A 21,963-nucleotide genomic window follows, 5' to 3' on the forward strand; every position below is an offset into this window, starting at 1 on the left:
GTTGTAAGCGGATGGGCACAACAATATACACAGCTACAAACCAGGTCTATGATGCAGTCCGGTCTACCAATGCTATCTGCCGGTCAAAAGTCCGTTGACTATTCTAATGCAATGTTCCACGCCCTCCTTCACCTTCGCCTTGTCGCTCTCCTTCACTCTGGGCAGTACACGCCCATGGAATCTGTCCGGATGCAGTTGTCTGATCGCCTCCATCTGCACCTTCCTCTTGGCAGACCGCATGCTCTCCGCCGTCGGGCATGACTCCGTCGCCAGATCGAGGAGAAACGCTTCTATCCTCTCCTCTGATAGCGACTCCGCCGAGCCGACCCGTCGAGAGCCATAGACAGGCCACGGGATATCCGCGAATGCCAGTTCCACCTCGACAATATCCGCTCCGCCCTCTCCGGCCCCATTGAACGCTTTCCAGCGCGAGAGGTACCGCTCTCTCTCTCCCTTGTTATCACCTCCCTCCACCTTGACGTTGACCCCCGGTTCTTCCCTGCGCCGCTTGCTCGCGCGCTCATACTCTTCCGCCTCCGCCGCCCGCCTTTTGCGCTCTTTCGACTCGTGCGCCCGTTGCGCCTTTTCATCCTTGGCGCGCTGCTTCTCCCTCATTCGCTCCGCCTCCTGCTCCTCCCATTCCTTCTGCCGCGCCCGGTCCTGCCTCACCCGGTCTTCTTCCCGCTTCCGAAGCTGATCCATTCCGTGCCGGATCCATCCCAGATACTCGTTGACGGTCCGGTTGCCCATGGCGGGCACAGGCCCTCCATACAGCTGCACCACATCCTCCGCTCTCTGCGTCCGCGCCCGTTCCGGGACAGAGGAGGGACCGAAGAGGAAGTCCTCCGCCGAGTCAATGGCGGTAGTATAGGCAGTTGTATACCGTCCCCGGTGCTTGGCGCTATCGTAGAACCGAGCGGGGATGCGAACGTCATCCGCCAGCGCGTCAAAGTGCGCAGAAGAGCTGTCGGTCTTCCATCTGCGGCCGAGATTGGGCTCAGGGATGCCAGGACGCCGTCCAGACGTGGAGTGGGGAGGTTGGGGAGGGGAGGACGAGGGCCCGGCACTGTTCGCTGATGAGATCCGCTCAGCGAAGCGTGCCTGACGTGCTTGCTCGGCCCGGTAAAGGGTGGTAGCGATCTCGTCAGGGGTAGGTTTGCTGCAGCAGTCAGTATAGGCACTGATGTCTGAAGCGGAGGACTCGGGCAAGATGATGGCGAAGGAGCTGGACCTACAGCTTTATACGCGACGGTTTCGCGACCGAGTAGTCTCCAGCACGGCTCATCCTGCACAGCTACACCAGGGGCAGCACTTTGTCCTGTACGAGGCGACGGACTGGGCAGTAGATAATGGAAGAAGGAGCTTGATGTTGAAAGGCGATTGAGACAGCTTGAATTTGCTGGATCTCCAGAAAGTTCTTGGGTGGCAAAAGTCGCGTCCCTCCGCGCGGGTAGTGGCGTTTGCGGTCCGACCTGCTAAGACCGTCCCTGTCTGCCTGCTCAGCCCGTAGCACAAAGTGATTGACCATATCTGATCTCAGTACGTCGGTCCTCGCATTTCACTTCCTGGCTACACATTGATCAATTGACTTCTAGCTACAACGGGATCGTAGTCCCACTTATCCTCATCCCCCTACATCTCATCACTTGCCCTTTACACGCCGCTCCGTCTGCCCTCCTATTGCTTCTTAGCCTCCGCCAGTGCCGCCCGCCTAGACTTCGAAGCTGGATCAAAGAATGGTCGCTCGCCGAGGCTGACTGAGCGTGTGCCTTCCCGGATCTCGGCGTCGATATCGTGTGTGGCAGCGTCTGCTTAGTCAGCCACAGCTCAACCTTTGGGTTTCAGGTAGGCACTCACGGAAGGTAGATCTGTTGTCCCAGATGGCGAGACTGTTGGGTTCCCACCTGAACCGGACCTGAAGATCGTGGTTCTACCTCATCAGCTACGGCACGCCTGTGTCAGAATGGTTTAACTCACGGCTGTGATATGGTCAAAGAGGAATCCCAACAGCGCATCGCTCTCTCCCTGCGTCACCTCATTAATCCGCTTCGTGAACTCCCCATTCACAAACAGCCCCTTCCACCCCGTGACCGGGTTCGTCCTCACCACCGGATGGCACGCGACCAGCTCCTGCCCCACATTCTCGGGCGACCCCCTGTTCTCGCGCAAAGGCTCTCCACGCTGCCGCGCCATCTCGACAAACTTCTCGCCGGTGTGGGTGGCAGTCAGCCCCTCGAGCAGCTGCTGCATGCCGGGGGAGAGACGGTCGTAGGCTTCGTAAGCGGACGCCCAGAGGGTATCGCCTCCGCCGGATTCGGGGAACTTGCGGATTTGGAGGCAGGCGTAGTCGGAGGGGATGTTTTCGAAGGTCACGTCCGAGTGCTTCAAGGTCAGCTGATATACACTGGTTTGGAACCTGGTCACCTCACCCATAAGGTACTGCCGACCGCCCGCTGTGTGATGTGACGATCATCCCGACCAAACTTCTTGTCAAACGTGAAGCGGTTGCTGATCACGCTGATCTCGTCGCCGAGCTCCGAGCCGCCGAGGGTGAGAGGGTGGACGTGCAGACCGCTCGACTCCGGTCGACCGCCAGCGCGGCCGAGAGCTTCGATGAGCTCCTTCTGCTCCTCGGCGGACAGGACCGCATCGCGGAAAAAGACGACTCCGCGCTCAGACCTGCCTGGTCAGTTGCTAACCCTGCATCAGGATTGATTGAGATGGACACTCACACTAGCCGGCCAAGAGCCTTGAGTCTCTCGTCGTTGCCAAGCACGTCCCGGATACTGAGCACCGGCTTGCCGTCTGGCGAGTACGCCCTGAACTCTATGCCGATAGCAGGTGTGGACTGGAAGTTGGAGTATCGATCAAAGCTGAATGCCGGCGCCGGGGTGGACGAGGATGCCGACTTGCTCGAGCGGTCGCTTGAACCATTCAGGCTGGTCTGCTTGAGCGCAGCCTTGATGTGGTCAATAGCGTCATAAGTGACGTTGGGGGAGGAGATAGCGATAGGAGCCATGTTGATTAGATTGTGTTGCTACTAGGTATTCCGAAGTGCGAGTGTGGATCTGGAATGGAGGATCTGGAATGAATGAGGGGTCTTCCATATTCTGGGTGAGCTTTATATACAGGCGGTCAGCAAGCATGCGAGGTGGAATGAGCGCAGATGACGAGCTTGATTAGCCATCAGATTAAGATTGATCACACCATTGCACAACAAGCGCGGACCACGCTGAATCAGCGGGAGTCTAAACAAGCTGCTGCTGCGGCGATGTCCAGTGCGCCCCGGGTGCTGCTGCCCCGGAGCCAGCATGATGATGCGGAGATGGAAATCCCAAGATGAGGTACGGTTGCGCCATGGTGAGCGAATCTGACGTGCTGGGATTTTGAGTTTGGCTCATCGGCTTCGCCCGGGTGGCAAATACCGTACCTTAGCTATCGAGTGAGTGTGGCGGTGTGGCGGTAACGCCTGCTCTCTGCTGTCTGCACTACCGCTGCATCCTGATGTATGCACATGACCACCACTCGGCTTGAGAACATCCAATGCGAAACCTATCAATCTCTAACCTCCACAGGAACGAAAGTGGAACCTCCACGCCTTCAATAGTCTACCGGCAACTTGCGAACACAGAACTTCTCCCTCAGACCCTGCTCGAGCAAGACACGTACCGAGTCATTCAGGTCCGTCCCCAAGGCTTTGACCGACTCTCTCAATCTCTGAGCGTGAGCGGAAGGAGGATCGGCCTTCATGAGATCCGCCACGTTCGGGCACCTGGCTTTGCCCTCGGTCCACCCCGAAGGGCTCCCTCGGATCGTCTCGGCCTCAGAAGCGATGGCAGTAGTAGCCTCGACGATGGAGGCGTACCCGTCCATCAATCTCTTGCGAAGATCTCCCCGTGCCCTGCTGCTGGCGAGCGAGTTCCATTGGGAAGTACCGGTAGTGGTGTCGCGGAATTTGCTCAGCAGGTAGAGTATGGCGATCTGGTCCAGTGCATTTCCGGCAGTCAAGAGGGTCTTGTGGTCATCGCGGAGCCACTCGGTGGTGTCTGACTGGTAGACCAGTGCTTCCACGACTCGATCGGTCTGAGTTCGTCAGTCGTCGCGTTATGCAGCTTGTACTTGGAGCATGTGGTATCTGGGTATCTCACTCACCCACTTGTCCAAGTCCTCGATCCAGGGCTTGCCCGAGTTGAGGCCGAGAACCTCGTCTGAGTAGACGTGCACAGGATGGCTCAATGGGTCTGGGAGGAACAATCGGTTGCAGAAGGAAGAATGCTTGCTCAATTCCTCAATCTCGGCGAGAAGCTGTTGGTGAGCGGTGCTATCAGGTTAGCGGCTACATATGTAAAGAGGGGGATCATATCCAACACGGACGATAAGTTGCAAGCAGACTCACGGGCTCGCAGTGGTTGTGCCGAATGACATGGCGACTGCGGATCAGATGAGCTGTAGTGTATTGTCGCTGGATGGAGTGTAGTTTGTTGAGGGGTGAGTGTAGTGGCAAACTCCCGCAATATATAACTCGTCCGCCTTGCCTCGCGGTCCGTCCTGGAGAAGCTTATCGCGAGGCGGAGCGGAGCTTTTTACACGGGACAGCTGTTTTCTCTGATAAGCAAGAGAAAGGAGCAACACAACACGTATTGAGAAGGCAGAAGGCATAGGCGTTCTAGCCTTGCTGCCCGCACACCAGAAAGGATCCGGGTAGATAAGAACCAAGCGTGTATTGCTGGACATGCTGCGGCGTAGCTCCGCGCTCGAAGGATGAAAGGACAGCCTGGACGATGGAGATAAGGACTTTTGGCTTCTGCCGAGGATGCCGAGTCTCGGTCAACAAGGCGAGTGGCTCGTTGTCCCTGTAAACAACGCTCCTGGAGAAACTCTCGCAATTGATAGTGAGATGCTGGCCAGGCCAATGCAGTGATACGTCAGTCCTGTCAGTAAGCGTGATGCGGCCAGCATCAATCTAAATGAGCGTCACTAGAACTACCAGTGTAAGTGTTATACATATTATGCCCGACCGGCCAACCCCCTTAGCTATCCGCGCCCAACAAAATCGCCCAACAACACCAATATCCAGCGTTACGCTACAGCTCCGTCTACCCCCTCAACTCTACTTCGTCATTCGTTATGGCAGATAGATCTTATTGAGGCCGAGTCCGCGCCAGCTCATCCTTGACCGCTTTGAGACCCTCCTCCGATAGTGTAGGTCGGCCAGTCTCAAAGTCCGGGTTGAAAAAGCGTGGCTTGAACCTGGATCATCAGCTCCACTTTGGTGGTCGGGTACACGAACTATGGGACTCACTCGTCTTTAGCAGCTTTCCGCTTAGCCGAAAGATCCCGCTGTCGTTGTTCAATGACCAGTTTCTCATTCGTTGCTTGACTCCAGTTCTTTCCGAGGAGCTGCTGAGTGACCGGGTCCCAGAGCTTGCGGGATTCCTGCTCTTCTTGCTCCTCCATCGGACGGACTGATTTAGGTATGAGAGCAAGGAGATCGAGATCGAGGAGGACTTTCCATTCCTGCGATTTGTCAGCGATCGAACTCCTTCGAGATTGCCTGAGCCCACCTTCTCTCCTTTTAATCTGTACTTGACAGTCTTCATCCACTGCCCCTCGATCTCGGCGACAACCCTGTCCTTGGGCACCTGCTTGGCTCGGGTCCACGAAAGCTGCTCCTCGTCGTCGACATCGTAGCGATAGATAACACCATCGAGAAGGAAACGGGGTTTGCCGATCCAGGACTAGTACAGTCAGCTCAGGTCTACCTTGACACTAGGCGGAGTATAGGAGCTCACCTCATCTTTGTAATCCAGCAATGCCCTAAGCTTAGTCTTCCCGCTACTCCCGCCAGCGCAGGTGACGCTGATCTGATCGCTGATGGTGCCGTAGTATGATCCCTTGAGAATACCGTTCACGCAAGCTTGCGGGTGTGTTATGCGGTATTCCTAGCTGCGTAAGCTCTTCTGTCTCCTGCGTAGAAGAGAAGGAGGGTGATAGCTCACCTCGCCTTGACCAGGCCCCTCTCGCTTGATCTTGACGAAGATCCCCTGATTCATGGGTCCTGGACCGACTTTGACCGCTGAACCTGATTAGCTCTTCACTGCATCCTCTTTCCTTGAGTCGGGTACTCACACATCCCTGACACCTTAGCCACGATTTGATCCATTCCGACGGCCTCGATACCCCTCTCCGGGCAACCATAGTACGCCGCCGAGACGGGAGGATGGTGAGAGATCTGCTCGCACTGATGCTATCAGCGAGCTAGTCCTTATGCTGGTATTTTCAAGCTCACCAAGAAGACGACCGAAACTTTCTCGCTGTCCTTGACACCCGCATCGGGATCGGACTCTATCTCGTCGCCTGGACCCGGGATGGCTCGGTTCAAAGCCGACATATCGAAGACGTGCTCCTTGCTTCCTGATTTCCGCAATGAAGGTGGAACCGAAGATGGCTGACGCTTCGAGTTCTTAGACGAGGTAGACAGTAGCGAGCTGAGATATAAGCTCGTACAGCGGACTCGCGGCAGAGAGCGCTCACCTAGTCTCGCTTGGCGGTAAGCCCCCTTGCTCCGGGCGCAATACCGGCGTCGTCCACCCGCTTCCTCCCTGTCCACCATACGCCGGCTCGCCGGGTAGTGGAACGTGAATGTGCGTCCTGACTACTGGCAGCGTAGTCTGCTTGTCAATAAGAAGTGGGGGTAGTCGCCATGAACAGCGGAAGTGTTCCCCTATACTATGAGCTCTGAACTGAGCTTTGGCAGGGAGCACGTACCGAGTGCGGAGTTGTACGGCTTCCCTAGTCTGGCTCGGACGAATTTGAGCTCTTTCGAGAAGCTGAAGCGTAGGACAGCTAGCATTCGCTCCAGCTCATCATGCGAATCACCGATACTGCCGCTTCAGCTGGAAATCCTGTCACACCGGAAGTGGACTTACGCAGCAAAGATGTCGGCTCGGTCGGCGTATTGCCAGTACTCGAGGTTGGGTATAGGCTCAAGCAAAGAAGCCGGTAGAGACAGACGCCTGGCAATGTCAGATCTGCTCCGCTGGGTATCGAGGGAAGTTTTACATGTTGGCCACGTCCTTGACGCCCACAAGCCTATGAGTGTGAGCTTCAACATTCAGGTAGCGCGAAGGCGAGAAGCACTACTTACTTTCTTAGCAGACCCATCAAGACCTTGATCTTGCTCTCGTCTCCGCCTCCGGCTTCAGAGATGACGGCGGGTGTACCGTCTTCGTTGGTGAACGATGTAGCGACTAGCGAGGCGTCAGCTTACGCGCTCAGGTATCTGTCGGAGCCGGACGCGCGCTCCAGTTGAGCACAATCGGAGAGCTATGCGAGGGACACTGCGAGTGGCTGAAGCATGCGAGCAAGAACGTGCCCACTGCTCCTCGACGGCCGGACCGCAGCTCATGACAGCTTCCACAGGGCCCGTTGCGCAACACAGAGGCATCGCAAGCTTCCCCTGACCCTACACCTCCATCCATCTACGACTCCGGCCGAGCCGACTCGCTGTCCATCCACCTTTGAGCCCGTCCGCCACCTCTTGGCCTTTTCAAACGTGGACTGAGAGACTCACCAACATCGTCGTCCGTAGGCACCCCCGAGACCTTCTCAATCTTCGACATGCTGGCTTCGATAGCTGCTGCTCCAAAGCTGTGATATTGACAGATCCGCTGAGTGTGTATATGTAGAGCTGCTATAGCTACTAGCTATTGACTTGAATGATACGAGTTACACTGAGATGGTTGGGCCAAAGTGCAGCCGAGTGAACCCCATGACGTAACACGTGCTCGGGAGCATCGGAAACCTTAAAAAAAGCCACGTGTCTGAAATGATCGCATCTTGCCGCCGGCGAGGGGTAGCGTGGTGGTGAAGCCTTGACTTGTGTCCTGGTTGATTCAAGAAGTGTCAGGATAGAATGTAGTTGGTAGGAAGAAGAGCGTAGACTAAATCGTATCCAGCGCATATGCTAGTCCCTCCTCCTCGCACCTGCCCTGATGACCCCCGCCACACCCTTACCCACCCCACCTCTCCCCTGAGCACCTCGCGAGCCTCCGGCACTATCCCCCATCCCAAAGATGATGACCCTTCCGCCTCTCCCTGCCCTACCCGTCCTTCCTGCTCGGTGAACAAAGTCCAGCGTGTCCCGAGGAGCGTCGACCAGGACGACCGTTCGGACGTCCGAGTTGAAATCGAGACCTCGGGAGAGGAGTGACGTGGTGACCAAGACGCGAGGGGTTGGGGCCGACGAAGGAGGCTCGATTTGGCCCGCCTTGGTACGTTGCTGCTGGAGGAATGGCGCGAGGTCCCCCTGGCTCCCTCTTGTCCGCCCTTCCCCGCCGGACGTCCATTCCAGTACCCCAATGCTCTCCTCCTTCTCCCTGAACTTCCTGGCCACCTCCCGCGCCCGCATGTCGGTGTTGCAGAAGACGACGGCTCGTGACTTCGCCATCCTGATACCCGGAGCGCCCGCAGTATCCGCCTTCCTTGCGTGTGTGCGGTCCTCCAGCGCGTCATCGGCGAACGCGTCCTTGACCTCCTTGACAACCGTAGCGGCAAGATGTCCGCCCGTGCTGCCGACAAAGTGGGTCTTGAGGCCCGGTGGCAGTCGGTGAAGGCCAGGAGCGAGCAATTGGGAGATGTCTCTGGTGCGGAGGAGAGGATGAGTGGATATGGCTGTGAGGAGTGAAGGAGGCAGAGTTGCCGTGCAGAGGATGATGCGGGTTTGTGCGGGCAGGAGTGACAGTATTTGAGTTGTCTCGTCGATGAATGACGGGCCTGAAAGTCAGTCCGGGCCCTCCGACTCCACAAACACCTGGTAAGACATACCCAGCAGGACATCCGCTTCGTCAATGACCACCCATTCGACCTGCCCCAGTCCGACCCTTGCCCCCTTGCTTCCTCGATTCCGCCTATCCTCAACATGCTCCTCACCCTCGTCCTCCTCATCCCGCTGCGTCTTCCGCTCCCTCCTCGAGTCCCGCATTTGACTATCGTCTCCATTATTCTTGATACTCAGCATCCTGCGCATCCCGCCGCTGGTCCCAATCAAGACATCTACCACTCCTTTCCGCCCTCCGCCCGGTGCAGCCTCTTTGGTACTGCTCATCCCAACCACGCTGAGCTTGACGTCATGGCACAGCGCCTTGGCTACGCCGGTAGATTGACGGGTAAGCTCGTGCGTGGGCGAGATGACCAGTGAGCGCGGGAGGAGCTGGTCCGACCTCGCTTGAGGGGTCGAGGCTTCGCCAAAGAGTTCCGACAGGACCGGTGGGAGGACCGAATCGTCTGCACGCGACTGAGAGCGGGTATCGGTGAGTTTGAGATGATGGAGGAGTGGCAGCATGTACGCCAGAGTCTTGCCCGAGCCGGTCTCAGCGGCAAGGAGGGCATCCGAGGGGGTCTCGAGGAGCCGGGCGAGGGAGATGGACTGGATAGGGGTGGTGTGAAGTGCTCCGCCATCCCCAGAAGTCAGAAGACCCGATAGACCGCCGATGAGTGATTCGTTGAGCGGATAGTCGATAAATGGATGGGGTTTGGCCGCCGTGACCTCCGAATGTGTGAGACTAGCATTTGGGCGAGGGAGGGCTTTGAGGAAGTCGAGCCGGTCTCTTCCCTTCCCCGCTGGCGCAGTGCTTGGAAAGGCAGCATGCGCTACCTTGGTAGGCAAGCTCTTCCTTTCCGGCAGTTCTGCAAGACGTCTGGAGGATGTAGGCGCCGTCCGCCCGGGGCTGGATGATGCGACGGGGGATTTGAGACCGAATCCCATGGCAGGCGGAGCGCCCGCTCGTCCCGTACTGGTGCGTCCGCCGCTACGAATGGGCGCTCCAGACCATTCCCGCTGCTCTCCCGGACCGGGATAGAGCTCACGGCCCGTATGGGGAGGCGCAGAGCGGTCTGGTCTGCCCGAGTACGATTGAGGCATCGGTGCGCACGACGGCCTTCCCGAATGGAGAGCTCGCAGAATGACCTGACGGAGCTCGGGGACCACCGAGAGGACCACACCGGCAGGAGCTCGACGTGCTAGGAGCATGCTCATTGATGTCGCTGTGGCTTGCGAGTGATATAGATCGATCGTACTGTAAGCTGTAAGGCTGCAGCAGTAGCTGAGCAAATCCTCGCAGGAATGTTGATAACGTTTCAGATTGTATGACGTGTCGACAGTGTGGCAGGTCTCTAACAGCTGTGCATTCGGTGATCCCGTTGCCCCTGATACATACTGCCAAATATGGCATGGAAGGCAAAAAGACATTGGGGGCCAAGGCTCATCACCGCCTTTAGCAATCCCAGTGGGTCACTCTACTCCCAGTCAACATCCAGATTCTAGCTCGCAGTCCCCGAAGGAACCGGGCCCGGCACAGAGTGCCCGAGGGTGCAATTATTGACTGAGGGCTCGGAAGATCCCGGCCACCACGCGAAGAGGGGCTTTGTTGGCTATTGAGGAGTAGTGATGGTCAATTTTGTGTTGGAGGGGGTTGTAATGGTATTTCGACTTCCTTGCCATAGCAACAGGGAAGCCGACTGGCAATGGATCCTATGCATCGTATATTTGTAATTGATTTGTCGACGTCGAGGGCAGCGGAGCCCGGTGAAAGCTATGTTTGGTCCGCCCAAGCGATACCATCCTCGTATGCGACTTGCGCTGTTTCCGGAGTTCTGATATGTGGCATATTGCCACCCATCCACAGGGGGGTTTGCACGTAATCTGAGACATTCTCTAGAAGGCGCCTGTATCACGAGCTGTGGATCCCAATGCAGTACTCTATGCGACTGACTTGTCGTGACACCGTCGGCGTCATGCGGCGCAGCTGTCAATGACGACAGTGACTGCTGGACGACATGACCTCAAGCCACGTAGTCTGAACTAGCACCAAGCACGGGTGCGGATACTGCCGAAAATACCCGAAAGATACCCGTACCCGGTCAGGGGTGCGGATAAGGGTACGAGATCTGAGGCGAGTTCGGGGTAGGTCCGGATGCGGGTCTCATCTAGAGGCCACTGGGTATGGGTGGGTATCTACCGGGTATACCCGGCGTATCCGAGGCTCTTGTGCTGTGGTCTAGCCAGGCCGGCGGCTTCATAGCTGGGATGAGCAGGCTTATGTCAATCATCTATAGCACAGTACAAGCGACACAAGGTCGAAGTGGGCCGACTCGGCCTCATAGACATCACAGAGCCGGGGCTTACGAGATGAGGAATGAGGAGACCAAATTTGCCACCCGGTGGCAAGTGGCGCAAAAGTGCCGCCATTTTGTACTTGGCACGCGCAGACTAGTGCTGATACCGCTCCGCTAGCTTAGCAGGGCGATACACGGACCGGTTTAAGCGACAGTAGCGTATGAAAGGTGCGCATCAAGAAGTCACCTTGAGTGGTGGGTACTGGGGTTTTACCCGGTATATACCGGGTATTTGCCAAAATCCGGGCGCGGGTACGGGTATGGGACCCCTCTAGGAATGGGATATAGGTAGGATACGGATACTGCTCTCGGTTCTAATAGGCGGTATCGGGTACGTACCCGAACCCGGAATGCTTGGTGCTAGTCTGAACGGCGTGCTTGTTTCGTGCTGTATGTTGTGAGTCGTGAAGTACATCCAAAGGTCAATCACTCATGAGTCCCTAGGGGGGTGCCGCTGGATGGGAGCTGCACCTCCATGGGACCTCTATCCTGCAGTAACCCCAGCTGGGAAGCGCATTGTCCTGGTCGAAGTTCAGCCACAATCTAGCTCTATCCTTGCACTTCCGGCGGTATGAGTTTCCGGCGGTATGAGCTTATGATGAGGTGTCATACAGGCGATTGCAGGGAGTTTAAGGTCCGCAGACTTGGTTACTCGCTGCTCATGTCCCGAACCCTACAGCGAGCCATGCAGAGCAGCGTAGTACTCACACTGCCACATCCCGCCACCCAGCCGCCACAAAGCTAAGGTATGCGGAGGCTGACGTGGATTTTTCGCTGGCGGTATCAACCCACACCCGTCTCTAGTTTGCGATTCACCTGCGAAATTTCAACTGTTGTCCTTCTCCCATCTATGATCTACCGAAGCCTTCCGTATAGGAAGCAGTGAGTTCCCGCTTCTCCCCTCCCCACCTCACTTCCGCTCGAATGAAGAGTTGCGATATTGCACCATTGGCACCTCTTGACCCAGGGTCTGTCCTCCAATCTTCCTCTGCTTGCAGAGTAATGGGGATGGGCCGCTGCTCTCAACGGACATCTGATATATACCTCACCTTATCCTGTTTGCGCCAATATGAATCAGGAAGATGGAGCAGCATGCTGACTTTGTCTAGGTCTCTTCCTGTAGAGCTGTTCCAAATCGCGCTCTATCGAGGGATATGCCATTCGTACTTGATATCATGCAACCTGTCTCAATTGTCTTCACCTACCGTCCCTCTGACCCAAGTCTTGTCAAAGCTGTCAGGCGCTGCAGCTGACAAAGGCGAAAGGAGAATCGGCGGAGATGATGACCAAGAATGTTGAGCGCTGCTCGGTCAGGATCAGACATCCCTCACCTGTGACCCAGGTGATAGCCTGAGGTTCTGCATACTCTTAAGCCTATCTAGTAGATCTGTTGTGAAGAAGCCGGAAATACTAAGCTACTATGTACATACTCCTCAGGCCTGACTGCACACCGCACATTCCCTCTCTTGATCACCTCTCCTCGATCACACCCCATGTACTTTTTCACGACTTACTGGATACCCCGCTTGTCCGCCTCAATCCCTGTTTGTAACGCCACCACCCTAAGCGTCCACATCCCAATCGTCTTCCTCTACCTTGCCCACCTCCCCGACCACGCCCTGACGAGCACTGTTCATCCGCGCCAGTCCCAGTCCGGGACCGAGATGCGAAGTCTGGTTGACCGGGACCGTCATCGTCGTTGCCGAGTGAGACTCGCCCGGGGTAGACGGCCTCGACGATCTGATAGCGGGAGACACCGCCCGAGAGGCTACGCCTGCGGCAGACAGGCCGAGAGGTGTAGACGAGCCCGAAGCGGCAGAGCTGCCCCACGGTGACGGCGTGGGCGCGGCGATCTTGCCCCACGATGTTGTTCCGCTGGACGAACCGCTTGCCGTCGGAGTAGCGCGAAGGTTGGCCAGTCCGCCTGACTTCTTCTCCCCAGTAGCTGGCTGGGCGACTACGGAGCTGAGGAGAGGATTGGGGATTCGAGTATCGATCTTTCGGCGGATCATGATGCTCCGATTTGGCTCGGCATCCAGGAGGTCTGTGGAGAGACGGTAGATCTGAGCAAGGGAGAGGACGAAGGTACGCTTGGAAGCGGGCACTAGGGATCAGCTCGGTCCTCATACAGCTTAGAATCGGCTTACTTTGTGGCAGAATGTGACTCGGCTTCCCACCCTTCATGAAATCCGCCAAAGCAGTCTCTACCACCTTGACAAACGCCCAATTCCCCTGGGCGAACGTCTTGAGCTCTGCGCTCCACTCGACGTTCTCCCCTCCTCCTGCCCTGCCTTCTGCTCCTTTAATACCCAACGCCTCCGCCAACCTCGCATTCCGCTGTTTGACCAAGCACTCCGAGTTGCACTTGAGCTGTACGAGCTCCCTACTCTCCGCCTTGGCCGAGCTGGCGCCGCACGTTGTCCGATTACTGAGGTTTCCGCAGGCGCATTTCTGATCGACGATGGCGCCGCACGGGTCGGACTCGGGGCACTTGGCGGGAGCGTGACATGGCGACATGCACGGGTGCCTGCAGACCCGCTTTGGCTTCCCGCAGACCTGAGTGCAGTCACCGCACTCGCCGTCACTCTGCTTGTGACATGTCTTGTCGCACCGATGGAAACCGCAGGAGAGGAGATTGCCGCAGGTCTGACCGCATGAGACGATGGATTGAGAGCATCGGACATGCTTGACCGCCGGATCCTTGCCGCATGCGCAGGGGCGAGTGGTGAGGTACGGGCAGGCAGGGCAGTCGGGCGCTTCATGACAGCTGTGTATGGTCTTTGGGTGGCCGCAGGTGGGTGGCGGACGAGCGCAGGGGAATGTACAAGAAATAGTGGTCCCGCTGATCGATCAGCAATATGCCCCTCAACGAAGTGACAGCGACTTACCAGGCGACCGGAGGATAAACAATAGATTCCCCACAATGACAGATCAATTCGTCGTAACTCGCTTGTAGGCAGCGCCCGCAAGCGCCCCTGTGATCCTTCCGCTGACAGGTGTGCAACCCACAGCTCAGCCACTTGCCGCACGTGAGCGAGCAAGTGTGCAGATCCTCCTCGCCGGGAGCGACCATCAGGTCGTGCAGATCGGTCGCACCGGGCTTCTTCTTTAGGCGGGATGATTTCGCCTTGTAGGAGAGTGGACAGCATACGCGAGAGCATTCGTGCCGGCCGCAGCTGGAAGTCAGCTCTATCCCCATCCGTCGAGAGTGATCAGACTCACTTCCGGAGCGCCTTGCAGACTCGCTCACACCTCATCTCCCCTTCACCCCGCCTGACTCTCTCGCCAAACTCTTCACATCGCACAGTAAATACGCTCTCTCCGCATCGGCAGGGCCGGACCACCTGCTCATGACACGGCGGACATTCGCCGTGGTGGCAGGTACGCGGACACTGATGCCCGCAGGGCCGACTTTCGGGACATGGCAGGGCGCATGTCGGGATAGGATCGGTACATTTCGTCCGAGCCGGCTCTGGGCCGTTTGGCTGGCATAGCGAGTCGAGGGGTGTCTGGCCGCAAGGGCAGGTGAGGGTTTGAGCGGGCGATGTAGGACATGGTAGTGGGAATAGCGGGTGAGGATGGCAAGTCTGCTGTGGTCAGTCAGGTGTTCCCTGTTCAAGGAAGAGAGGACTCACTTCTTCGCAAGTATGGATGCCGCAGTCGAAAGCCTCCCCGCACAGTCTGCCACACGCCCATCTGCCCTGCCAGTGCTCCTCCACTCCGCTCTCTGGCGCTCGAGCGCACTGCATCTCGTCGTCCTTCCTCCAGCCACAAATCTCATCCCGGCTTTCCGCGCCGCAGTAGCATCGGACGTGCTCGGTCTCCTTACACGGCGCGCATGGGCCGAAGTGACAGAGCAGCTGGCATGTCAGCGACGCTCACCGACCTGAGCTACACCTCGGAAGCAAGAGTCACGTACTTGGCAAGTATGGCTCCGATCCCCACATCCCCTCTCGCGATTGCAAACCTCATCACACACGGGCGTCATGCTTGCGCCACCGGTTGCCGCCGCACATTTGACCGTCAAGCTCGAGTGATGGCTTGGACAAGGGACGATGAGAGCGACCTGGCATGGCGGGCATGGACCGGGATGACAGGGTAGTGAACATGGATGCGAGCAGAGCGGGCGCTTCCGAGAGCATGGCTCGGCACAGGAGTGAGGCTGGGTGAGATTCGTCTGAGGACCAGTGACTCTGCCGCAGAAACACCTGCTTCGTCAGACTGAACATCTCCGCAAAGTTAGCCAAAAACTCACTTGTATAGTCCAACTCGGTCAACACGCCGTTTCTGACATCCAGGGCATCTCCACTCCGGCCTCTTGACCTTCCCGTCGTTCTCCACCAGCTGATTCGTCCTGATCTTCTCCGATTCCTCCGCGAGACTCCTGTCTGCCCAATCTCGGATACAGCTGAGGTGGAATGGAGTGTAGCATGCCTGGTAGTAGTTGGCCGCCGGCGCGTCGTCGTCGATATTAACGGGAGCGGGGGCTGTAGGCGGGAGACAGCAGAAAATGGGTTGAGAGGGAGTGATAGAGTTGAAGCACTAGAAAGTTCAGCTGAAACCTGGTGACGAATGAAGAGAATACGTACAATAGGGCACTCGACATATGGACGCTTCCCCAAACCCCGCGTCAAGCGGGATATCAGATCATCCTTCTCCTCCTTCCTCGACCGGACAGGGGCCTTTGTCTGCGTCTTCTCCACCGCCGCTTCCTGCCTGACGGCTTCTATCGCATCCGCGCTATCTCCCGCCGTTGTCAACTTTGTCTGCTGCTCGAACGCCGCCCGCCTGTTGGACTTGGGCGTAGGGGGCGCCTTCTTGTCCGAGACGACTACAACCGGGACTTCCTCGGCTGCGACTTCGGGCGCCACCTCGACCGCCGCCGGTGTCGCTGCCTCGACGGGCGGCTGCGTCTCCGCAGCTGGTGCAGGGGCTGGTTTTGGTTTCCGCTCCCGAGTTGCATGAGGCGCCTTACGAGCTGGTCCAGCGTCCGATCGAGGCCGACCCTCGCCCGAAGGGGCCCGACTCGATGGCGCCGTACGAGACTTTTTCGGGACAGCTTGCGCAGGAGGTGCAATATCGCTCGGCCGGGTGATTTGCGCAAGTAGATCCGCCGCATTCTGCGGTTGGAAGACTGGCGCAGATGCGTCCAGATGGGCCGGCCGATCCCTTTCGCCTTCCGTCACCTCTGCAGCGAGATGAGCCGGCCGGTCTCTCAAGCTCTCCGTGATTCCACCACGACCCCTTGCTCTCGACCCCCGCGCTCCCCTTCGGTCCACTAATCCTCCTCGCGAGCTCGGCGAAACCGGCAGCGCTTCTGGGGTGTTTGACGCTGAAGAATCGCCAGGCAGAGCGAAGCCGGGATAGGGGAAGGATGCAAACTTTGCGCGTACAGTCGCCTCCGCACGAGGCTGGACGACCGGACGTACTTCCGCCAGTGGGGCAGGGCCACGGCCGCGCTGGTTGTCGCTCGGTCCCGCATGGCCGTTTGGGAAGTGAGGCCCGCTTGGCGGAGGCCGAGCCGAGCTATGCGGCCCAGGAGCAGGCATATGGCCGACCGAATGTGGCCGACGCGCGTCTTGCCGGGGGTATCGCTGCCCGTCTGGCCTAGCAGTATACCCGTTCAGATTCCGCTGCGGTAGCGGGATCTCATTTGCCGATGGCTCCCTCCGCTCGTATGCAGGCGGTGGACCTCCTCCTCTGATCATTCCCATCCCGCCTCTACTCCCTGGAAAGCCCCGCCGAGCTGGCGCGCCTCCCCTGAGACCCCTCGAGCTGGATGCGCCCGTGAGGTAGGTACCGTCCCCGGGTTGCGGGGGCGCAAGCGATGTCTGCGGGATGTGGCCTGTGCCGGGAGCGGTGGGAGAGCGCATGACGTCTGTCATTACTGTGTGGGTATATGGAGACTGGGTACGATGGCGATCGGGTCGAGCTCGAGAGCTGATAAATCTGGTCGAACGAGCTGTTGACAAAGAACGATGCCTATGGATCTATCTGACCGATACAGGGTATGATGAGATGTAAAGGCTAGTCCCCAGTCGGAATTATCGTCGACGGCGGACTGGATACACCCAGCTGAGCTGATGACCTCGATGTAGACAGCGAAATAAAGGATGAGATGAGAAATTCAAGGCCGACTCGGTGGCTGGGTGTGACGTGCGCGGAGCCGAGAAAAAGCTGTTTACGTAAATGAGGGCGATTTGCCACCCAATGCAATTGCAAGTCGTGCGATCATCGAGCAGTCGCGTTGTCCTCTCGAAGCTTCTTCGGAAGACTCCATATCCTACATCCGCCTGTCACATGGTAGCCCACCTTCATGAGCATGATGCGCATGCGTGCGCGGAGATCACGAAAAGATCCGGCGCAACTGCTGACGTCTGGAACACCGCACAAGAAAATTGACAGGTTTGGGCTAAACATTCATGGCCAAACATGATGACCATCACGAACGATCATCCCGCAGGCTACCTATGCGTCGATGATCATATCGATCTGTTCCTGGAGAGCCAAATTACCGCGCTGATATAAGCTCCGCAGCAGCAACCGCCACAAAGGCAAACTAGCTCCACATTCCTCATATCGGCCTTAGCCGAGACACACACCTTAAATTCGGCCCGTTTGACGTTCCAAAAGTCGCGCTCCTCCCTCATCTGCAACGGCCGTACACATCATGCAGGAGCCTCGCTACCTCGACGACAATCGGTATGCCGGTCCTTCGACTCATCCACCGCCAAGCAACGTCGGCGGTCTTCCCACACAGGCGGAGCTGGACGCGTATGGCCGGATGTTCACCTGGGGCGAGCTCAAGGGGATCATCCAGAGCGGAGAGCTGGAGCAGTTGATGCGGAACAAGGAAATGCAGGCGAGGTATGACATTTGGAGTGCTGGGATTAAGAAGGAATATGGGTCTACCGGTGCGGTCACTCATTCTTTAGCTAGGCGTAGCTGATGCGATAGAGAACTATCTCACACGCGCTCGATTACCCTGGGCGCAGGCGACACCTCAAACCCCTCGTCCCACCTTTCAAGCCGATCAAGAACACCCATCTGAGAACAGGCTGGGCAGTACAGCTGCTGCAGGCGGCAGGTCGCATGTCGATTCCGGTACCTCTACTCCCTCATCGGCCGGTTTCGTCAGCCTCGAAAGCCTCAAGGACCGGCTACACAGACATAAGGGCGTCGAAGGCCAAATGGCCGCAGAGAGGAACGGAGAAGCAGCGCGCTCTGCAGACGACGAGAAAGCGGACCCCCTCCCTGACTTTTTGCGGTTTGACCCGAATGGCCTAGATCCACACCGATACGCCGTTCTCTTCAATGACTGGCCATACAATGTACCATACGGCGTGCGGCACTACTGCGTCTGGTCCAGAGTATGTCTCTCCTTACCTCCCGTGTCTTATCAGGCAACCTCGCTGACAATATGAAGGTACCAATAGCGCATCCTGATCTCGTCGATTACGACACAGCCGCTTGGACACGCATAGAAGCAGAGGGTCTTGGGGGCTTTACAGGCGTCACTCCCGTCTCCCGCGACATCTTCGGCGATGCCACTACATCCGACACACCATCATCTGCCGGACCTCGTCCGTTGCAGCTACCTGTACCTCTCCCCAAGCGCATCCCGCCCAAACAGAAGCACGAGTGGCACTCTGTCGACTGTAACTTCGCGGGAGCGGAGCTGAGGCGATGGGCTGGGGTGGAGTACCAGAGCCAGGGCGGACAAGAAGTGGGTGCGATGGTCAGGAGCCTCTGGGATGAGCGGGGATGGGAGTGCCTCTGGGTAAGCTGCCCTGTTTGCGGAAGTGGTATACCCCGCAGACCGACCAAGCTGACAGGAAAGTTTGTCAATCCGCCTCGTCTTCAGTCCGTCCCTGGCTTTTCGCACTTTCACGTTTTTGCGCGTCGTAAAACGCCGGAGGAGATCGATGCGAGCGAAATGGTGTGGGGACCATTGGCTTGGTCACACTGAAGTGGGAGTAAGGCACTTTGTCCGTATTTCAGCACAGAGGCCAAAACATAAACATGCATCGCATCGTAGCAAATGCAGGTTCCAACATCTATTGCATCTATATACACCTAATCGCTGCTTCAAATATGTAGCGCCAAAACTTGTCCCTCGCTCAGCAATTACCATTGGGCTCCAACTCATCCCGCCATGGTCTGCGCTGCCCCAAAGCTCCACGTCAACTCCTCCGCTCCATCCAGATCTCCCTGATACAACGTGGGACTCATCGTACCGTCCCTCGTCCCTCCTACCCCTCCCACAGCCCCTGACCCAATGATCCGCTCATGCTGCTCATTCGTCATCGCCAGACCAGGGCTCCACGTACCCGAGACCGGGCCGGGGCCGATGGTGGGCGAATTGACGGGGCTCCCGGCGCGCGAAATACCGGGCATGATGAGTGTGCGGAGCGAGGGTCTGCGGATCCGCTTCAGGGCAATGGTGGTCGGTGAGCCGGTAGAAGCGGTGTTCCACGCGTTCCAGCCTGCAGCTGAAGCTTGGCTTTGCGGTTGGAGCGCGGAAGAGCCGGGTATGTCGCTTGTGCTAAAGGGAGACGATGTGTCTTGAGACGAGAGAGGGTGTGGGGAGCCCGGCTGTGAGACTGCTGGCAGCGCGGTGTGAGCCATCGTCATGCTCGTATCCTGGCCGGCGCTCGAAGGTTGCTGATACTCCACGTGGACCGGCTTGACATCGGGCGTCGAACCGTACGGATGTGGAGTGCCGGTGTACCCAGGTGGATGCTGGGGTATGAGCCCGCCTGGGAAAGAAGCTTTCTTCACCGTTTGCTCTTCCTGCCCTCCAGCATGGAGGCCCCGGATCGGGCTGACCGCTCGGCTGAATGGATCGGCATCCCTCGCAGACCGCCGCAGACTCATGGGGAACGGCACCGTCGGCGTGTGGGGCATGAGCGTACCGGCGCCCTGGGCCTGGAGGTCCAGGACACGCTGTCCGTCGACCCAGCGTGGCTGTGCGCCGAGTCCGGAAAGGGCAACCGAAAGGGCGGATTCGAGCTGTGATGCTCGAGGCGCAGGGAGGGTCGGAGATGGCGGCTGCGGCGGGAAGGGGTGAGATTGGGAGTCTTGGGTGGACCATGAGGTATTGCGGGAATGGTCATCGTTTGACGGGCGGTACGGCACTTGCTGGAATTGCTGACGACGTGGAGGGAAGGCGTCATGGTGTTGCAGGTGGCCCAGGCTGTTCTGCCGTTGCCGCTGCTGTTGTCGCTGCCGCAGAAGCAGCCGGTGCTCCTGCTCGTACATCGCCTTCTCCTGCCTCAGCTCCAGCTGACTCTGATAGTGATGCCCCAGCTCAGGCGGGATGACACTTTGCCCGCGGTCGTTGTATCCCATTGCAGCCGGGTAGTCTTGGGGGAGCTGGGGGAGCTGGTAGTTGTGGAGGAGATCCGAGCTGTGTTGGTGTGGAGGAGAAGAGGATGAGCCGAAGTGCTGCGATCGCAACTCGTTGACGGAGGAGATGGAGGTAGAGTGGAGATAGGCTTTTGATGATCGGCGCTTGTATGGTCCACTATACAGTCAGTTCGGCCCGTCACATACGATTCGATTGGATTGGCTTACCGCTTCACGCCGGTCTTTCTCGGTTTACGAGTCGAGTCCACGCAGTCTGCCAAGTTGTACTTGACACATCGCTCGCATGGTCTATCAGTGTCAGCTCTACACCGCGAAATGGGGAAACGGTAGCTCACCTCGTATTCGAACACTTCTTGCACGCCTTCTGGCAGTGCGTACAGGCCACCCGTACCTGTTGCCTCTTCTTCCGCATTCTCTGCTGCCCGTTCATATCCGTTCCCGGCTCGTCCTCCCGCTCCTCCTCGTCCATGTTTCCAGCGAACCCGTGACGATGCTCCTCGCCATGTTGAGAGCCGTAGTGACCCCCACTGTCCGGCCGGGCCGAAAGGGGCGAAGTAGCGTCACCGTGCTGACTCCACTGCGGCTGGCGTCCGAGATCGTCGACAGCTTCAGCGCTCAGGCCTCGGTCGAGACTGTGGCTGTCTGACCCTGCGAGACCGAAGACGCCGGTGGAGCCGTAGGCAGGAAGAGCGGCACCCGTGAGGTGGAACGGGTCGGGCTCGGCATCGATGTTCGGTAAGTTCTGCCGGGTGGAGAAGGGAGAAGCGAAGAGGTCAGGCGCCATGTTGTAATCCTAAAGAGATCAGCAAAGCCTTGACATTCAGCACCGACAAGCAGTCAAAATACGTACATCCTTGCCTGCGTAGCCGAACATGTCTTGGGCGCTGTGCGGCTGCCACGTCAGCCGGTCTTTCCTGGACGAATGGGGCAACCAGCAGCTATGACTCACCTCGTTCCACGAGTAGTCCACCGCTCGCCTCAGCGGGCTGGTCGGCATACTGACCGTCCCTCTCCCCTGGAGAGCCGCAGGTGGGTCTGAACCCCTCCGACCGTTGAGAGCGGGATTCAGGCGGGACGGCCGCTGCGGTGCGTGTCGTTGATTGGTGGCCATGTTGGGGTCGGAAAAGTGGCGCTGCATGCTGGCGGAGTGGGCGTGGGCGGGTTGAAGGGGTGGATAGCGGAGTCTGTGCCGATCAATCGGGAAGGGCTTCACAGCAGAGCGTGGTCGAGAGCGGGCGACAACGGGACTCGGGGATGGGGTTTCGGACTGGGCTAGCGGAGAGCGTAAGTAGGGTGTAAGCGTCCGGTACTGCCGAAGAGAGGCGAGCGAATGTTGATGTAGAAAAGCAACAACTCCGACGGGCTGTCGATCTGTACAATCAGTCACTCCGACAACGGGAGCGGGGGAGGCGGCGAAGA

At 58.0% G+C, this 21,963-nt stretch overlaps 8 protein-coding genes across 8 annotated transcripts; 1 reads left to right on the forward strand and 7 right to left on the reverse strand.

The window, feature by feature from the left end:
• Positions 1 to 72: 72 nt before the first annotated feature.
• MKK02DRAFT_44842 (uncharacterized protein) lies at positions 73 to 1,285 on the reverse strand (the record flags this gene model as incomplete). The annotated part of the gene is made up of 2 exons (XM_053093109.1): positions 73 to 1,159; positions 1,236 to 1,285. 2 exons carry the CDS (start codon positions 1,283 to 1,285, stop codon positions 73 to 75), a joined length of 1,137 nt encoding a protein of 378 aa, XP_052945915.1.
• Positions 1,286 to 1,677: 392 nt separating this feature from the next.
• MKK02DRAFT_37027 (putative taurine dioxygenase) lies at positions 1,678 to 3,019 on the reverse strand (the record flags this gene model as incomplete). The annotated part of the gene is made up of 6 exons (XM_053089543.1): positions 1,678 to 1,808; positions 1,858 to 1,930; positions 1,978 to 2,382; positions 2,430 to 2,679; positions 2,733 to 2,873; positions 2,898 to 3,019. 6 exons carry the CDS (start codon positions 3,017 to 3,019, stop codon positions 1,678 to 1,680), a joined length of 1,122 nt encoding a protein of 373 aa, XP_052945916.1.
• Positions 3,020 to 3,600: 581 nt separating this feature from the next.
• MKK02DRAFT_33405 (uncharacterized protein) lies at positions 3,601 to 4,425 on the reverse strand (the record flags this gene model as incomplete). The annotated part of the gene is made up of 3 exons (XM_053088711.1): positions 3,601 to 4,083; positions 4,153 to 4,321; positions 4,397 to 4,425. The coding sequence occupies 3 exons, from the start codon at positions 4,423 to 4,425 to the stop codon at positions 3,601 to 3,603; spliced, it is 681 nt and encodes a 226-aa protein (XP_052945917.1).
• A 716-nt stretch (positions 4,426 to 5,141) lies between these two features.
• Positions 5,142 to 7,622, reverse strand: MKK02DRAFT_44845 (uncharacterized protein; the record flags this gene model as incomplete). The annotated part of the gene is made up of 13 exons (XM_053093110.1): positions 5,142 to 5,250; positions 5,303 to 5,517; positions 5,565 to 5,738; positions 5,793 to 5,942; positions 6,000 to 6,076; positions 6,130 to 6,241; positions 6,290 to 6,488; positions 6,535 to 6,724; positions 6,769 to 6,884; positions 6,930 to 7,016; positions 7,063 to 7,092; positions 7,148 to 7,250; positions 7,574 to 7,622. 13 exons carry the CDS (start codon positions 7,620 to 7,622, stop codon positions 5,142 to 5,144), a joined length of 1,611 nt encoding a protein of 536 aa, XP_052945918.1.
• A 344-nt stretch (positions 7,623 to 7,966) lies between these two features.
• Positions 7,967 to 10,036, reverse strand: MKK02DRAFT_44846 (putative RNA helicase; the record flags this gene model as incomplete). The annotated part of the gene is made up of 2 exons (XM_053093111.1): positions 7,967 to 8,775; positions 8,827 to 10,036. 2 exons carry the CDS (start codon positions 10,034 to 10,036, stop codon positions 7,967 to 7,969), a joined length of 2,019 nt encoding a protein of 672 aa, XP_052945919.1.
• Positions 10,037 to 12,737: 2,701 nt separating this feature from the next.
• MKK02DRAFT_27133 (uncharacterized protein) lies at positions 12,738 to 15,848 on the reverse strand (the record flags this gene model as incomplete). Its single annotated transcript, XM_053087310.1, has 8 exons — positions 12,738 to 13,279; positions 13,323 to 14,017; positions 14,064 to 14,351; positions 14,398 to 14,762; positions 14,811 to 15,035; positions 15,095 to 15,383; positions 15,431 to 15,492; positions 15,738 to 15,848. Coding segments are annotated over 8 exons (2,577 nt in total), but the record flags the coding sequence as incomplete, so codon positions are not given.
• Positions 15,849 to 17,845: 1,997 nt separating this feature from the next.
• MKK02DRAFT_27646 (putative cytoplasm protein) lies at positions 17,846 to 19,144 on the forward strand (the record flags this gene model as incomplete). The annotated part of the gene is made up of 4 exons (XM_053087378.1): positions 17,846 to 18,089; positions 18,133 to 18,545; positions 18,602 to 18,955; positions 19,016 to 19,144. 4 exons carry the CDS (start codon positions 17,846 to 17,848, stop codon positions 19,142 to 19,144), a joined length of 1,140 nt encoding a protein of 379 aa, XP_052945921.1.
• A 176-nt stretch (positions 19,145 to 19,320) lies between these two features.
• On the reverse strand, positions 19,321 to 21,655 carry MKK02DRAFT_44849 (uncharacterized protein; the record flags this gene model as incomplete). Its single annotated transcript, XM_053093112.1, has 5 exons — positions 19,321 to 20,701; positions 20,752 to 20,832; positions 20,880 to 21,337; positions 21,395 to 21,436; positions 21,494 to 21,655. The coding sequence occupies 5 exons, from the start codon at positions 21,653 to 21,655 to the stop codon at positions 19,321 to 19,323; spliced, it is 2,124 nt and encodes a 707-aa protein (XP_052945922.1).
• Positions 21,656 to 21,963: the final 308 nt, after the last annotated feature.

Source organism: Dioszegia hungarica, assembly GCF_025882075.1.
Source record: "Dioszegia hungarica strain PDD-24b-2 chromosome Unknown MKK02contig_8, whole genome shotgun sequence".
Taxonomy (NCBI): Eukaryota; Fungi; Basidiomycota; class Tremellomycetes; order Tremellales; family Bulleribasidiaceae; genus Dioszegia; species Dioszegia hungarica.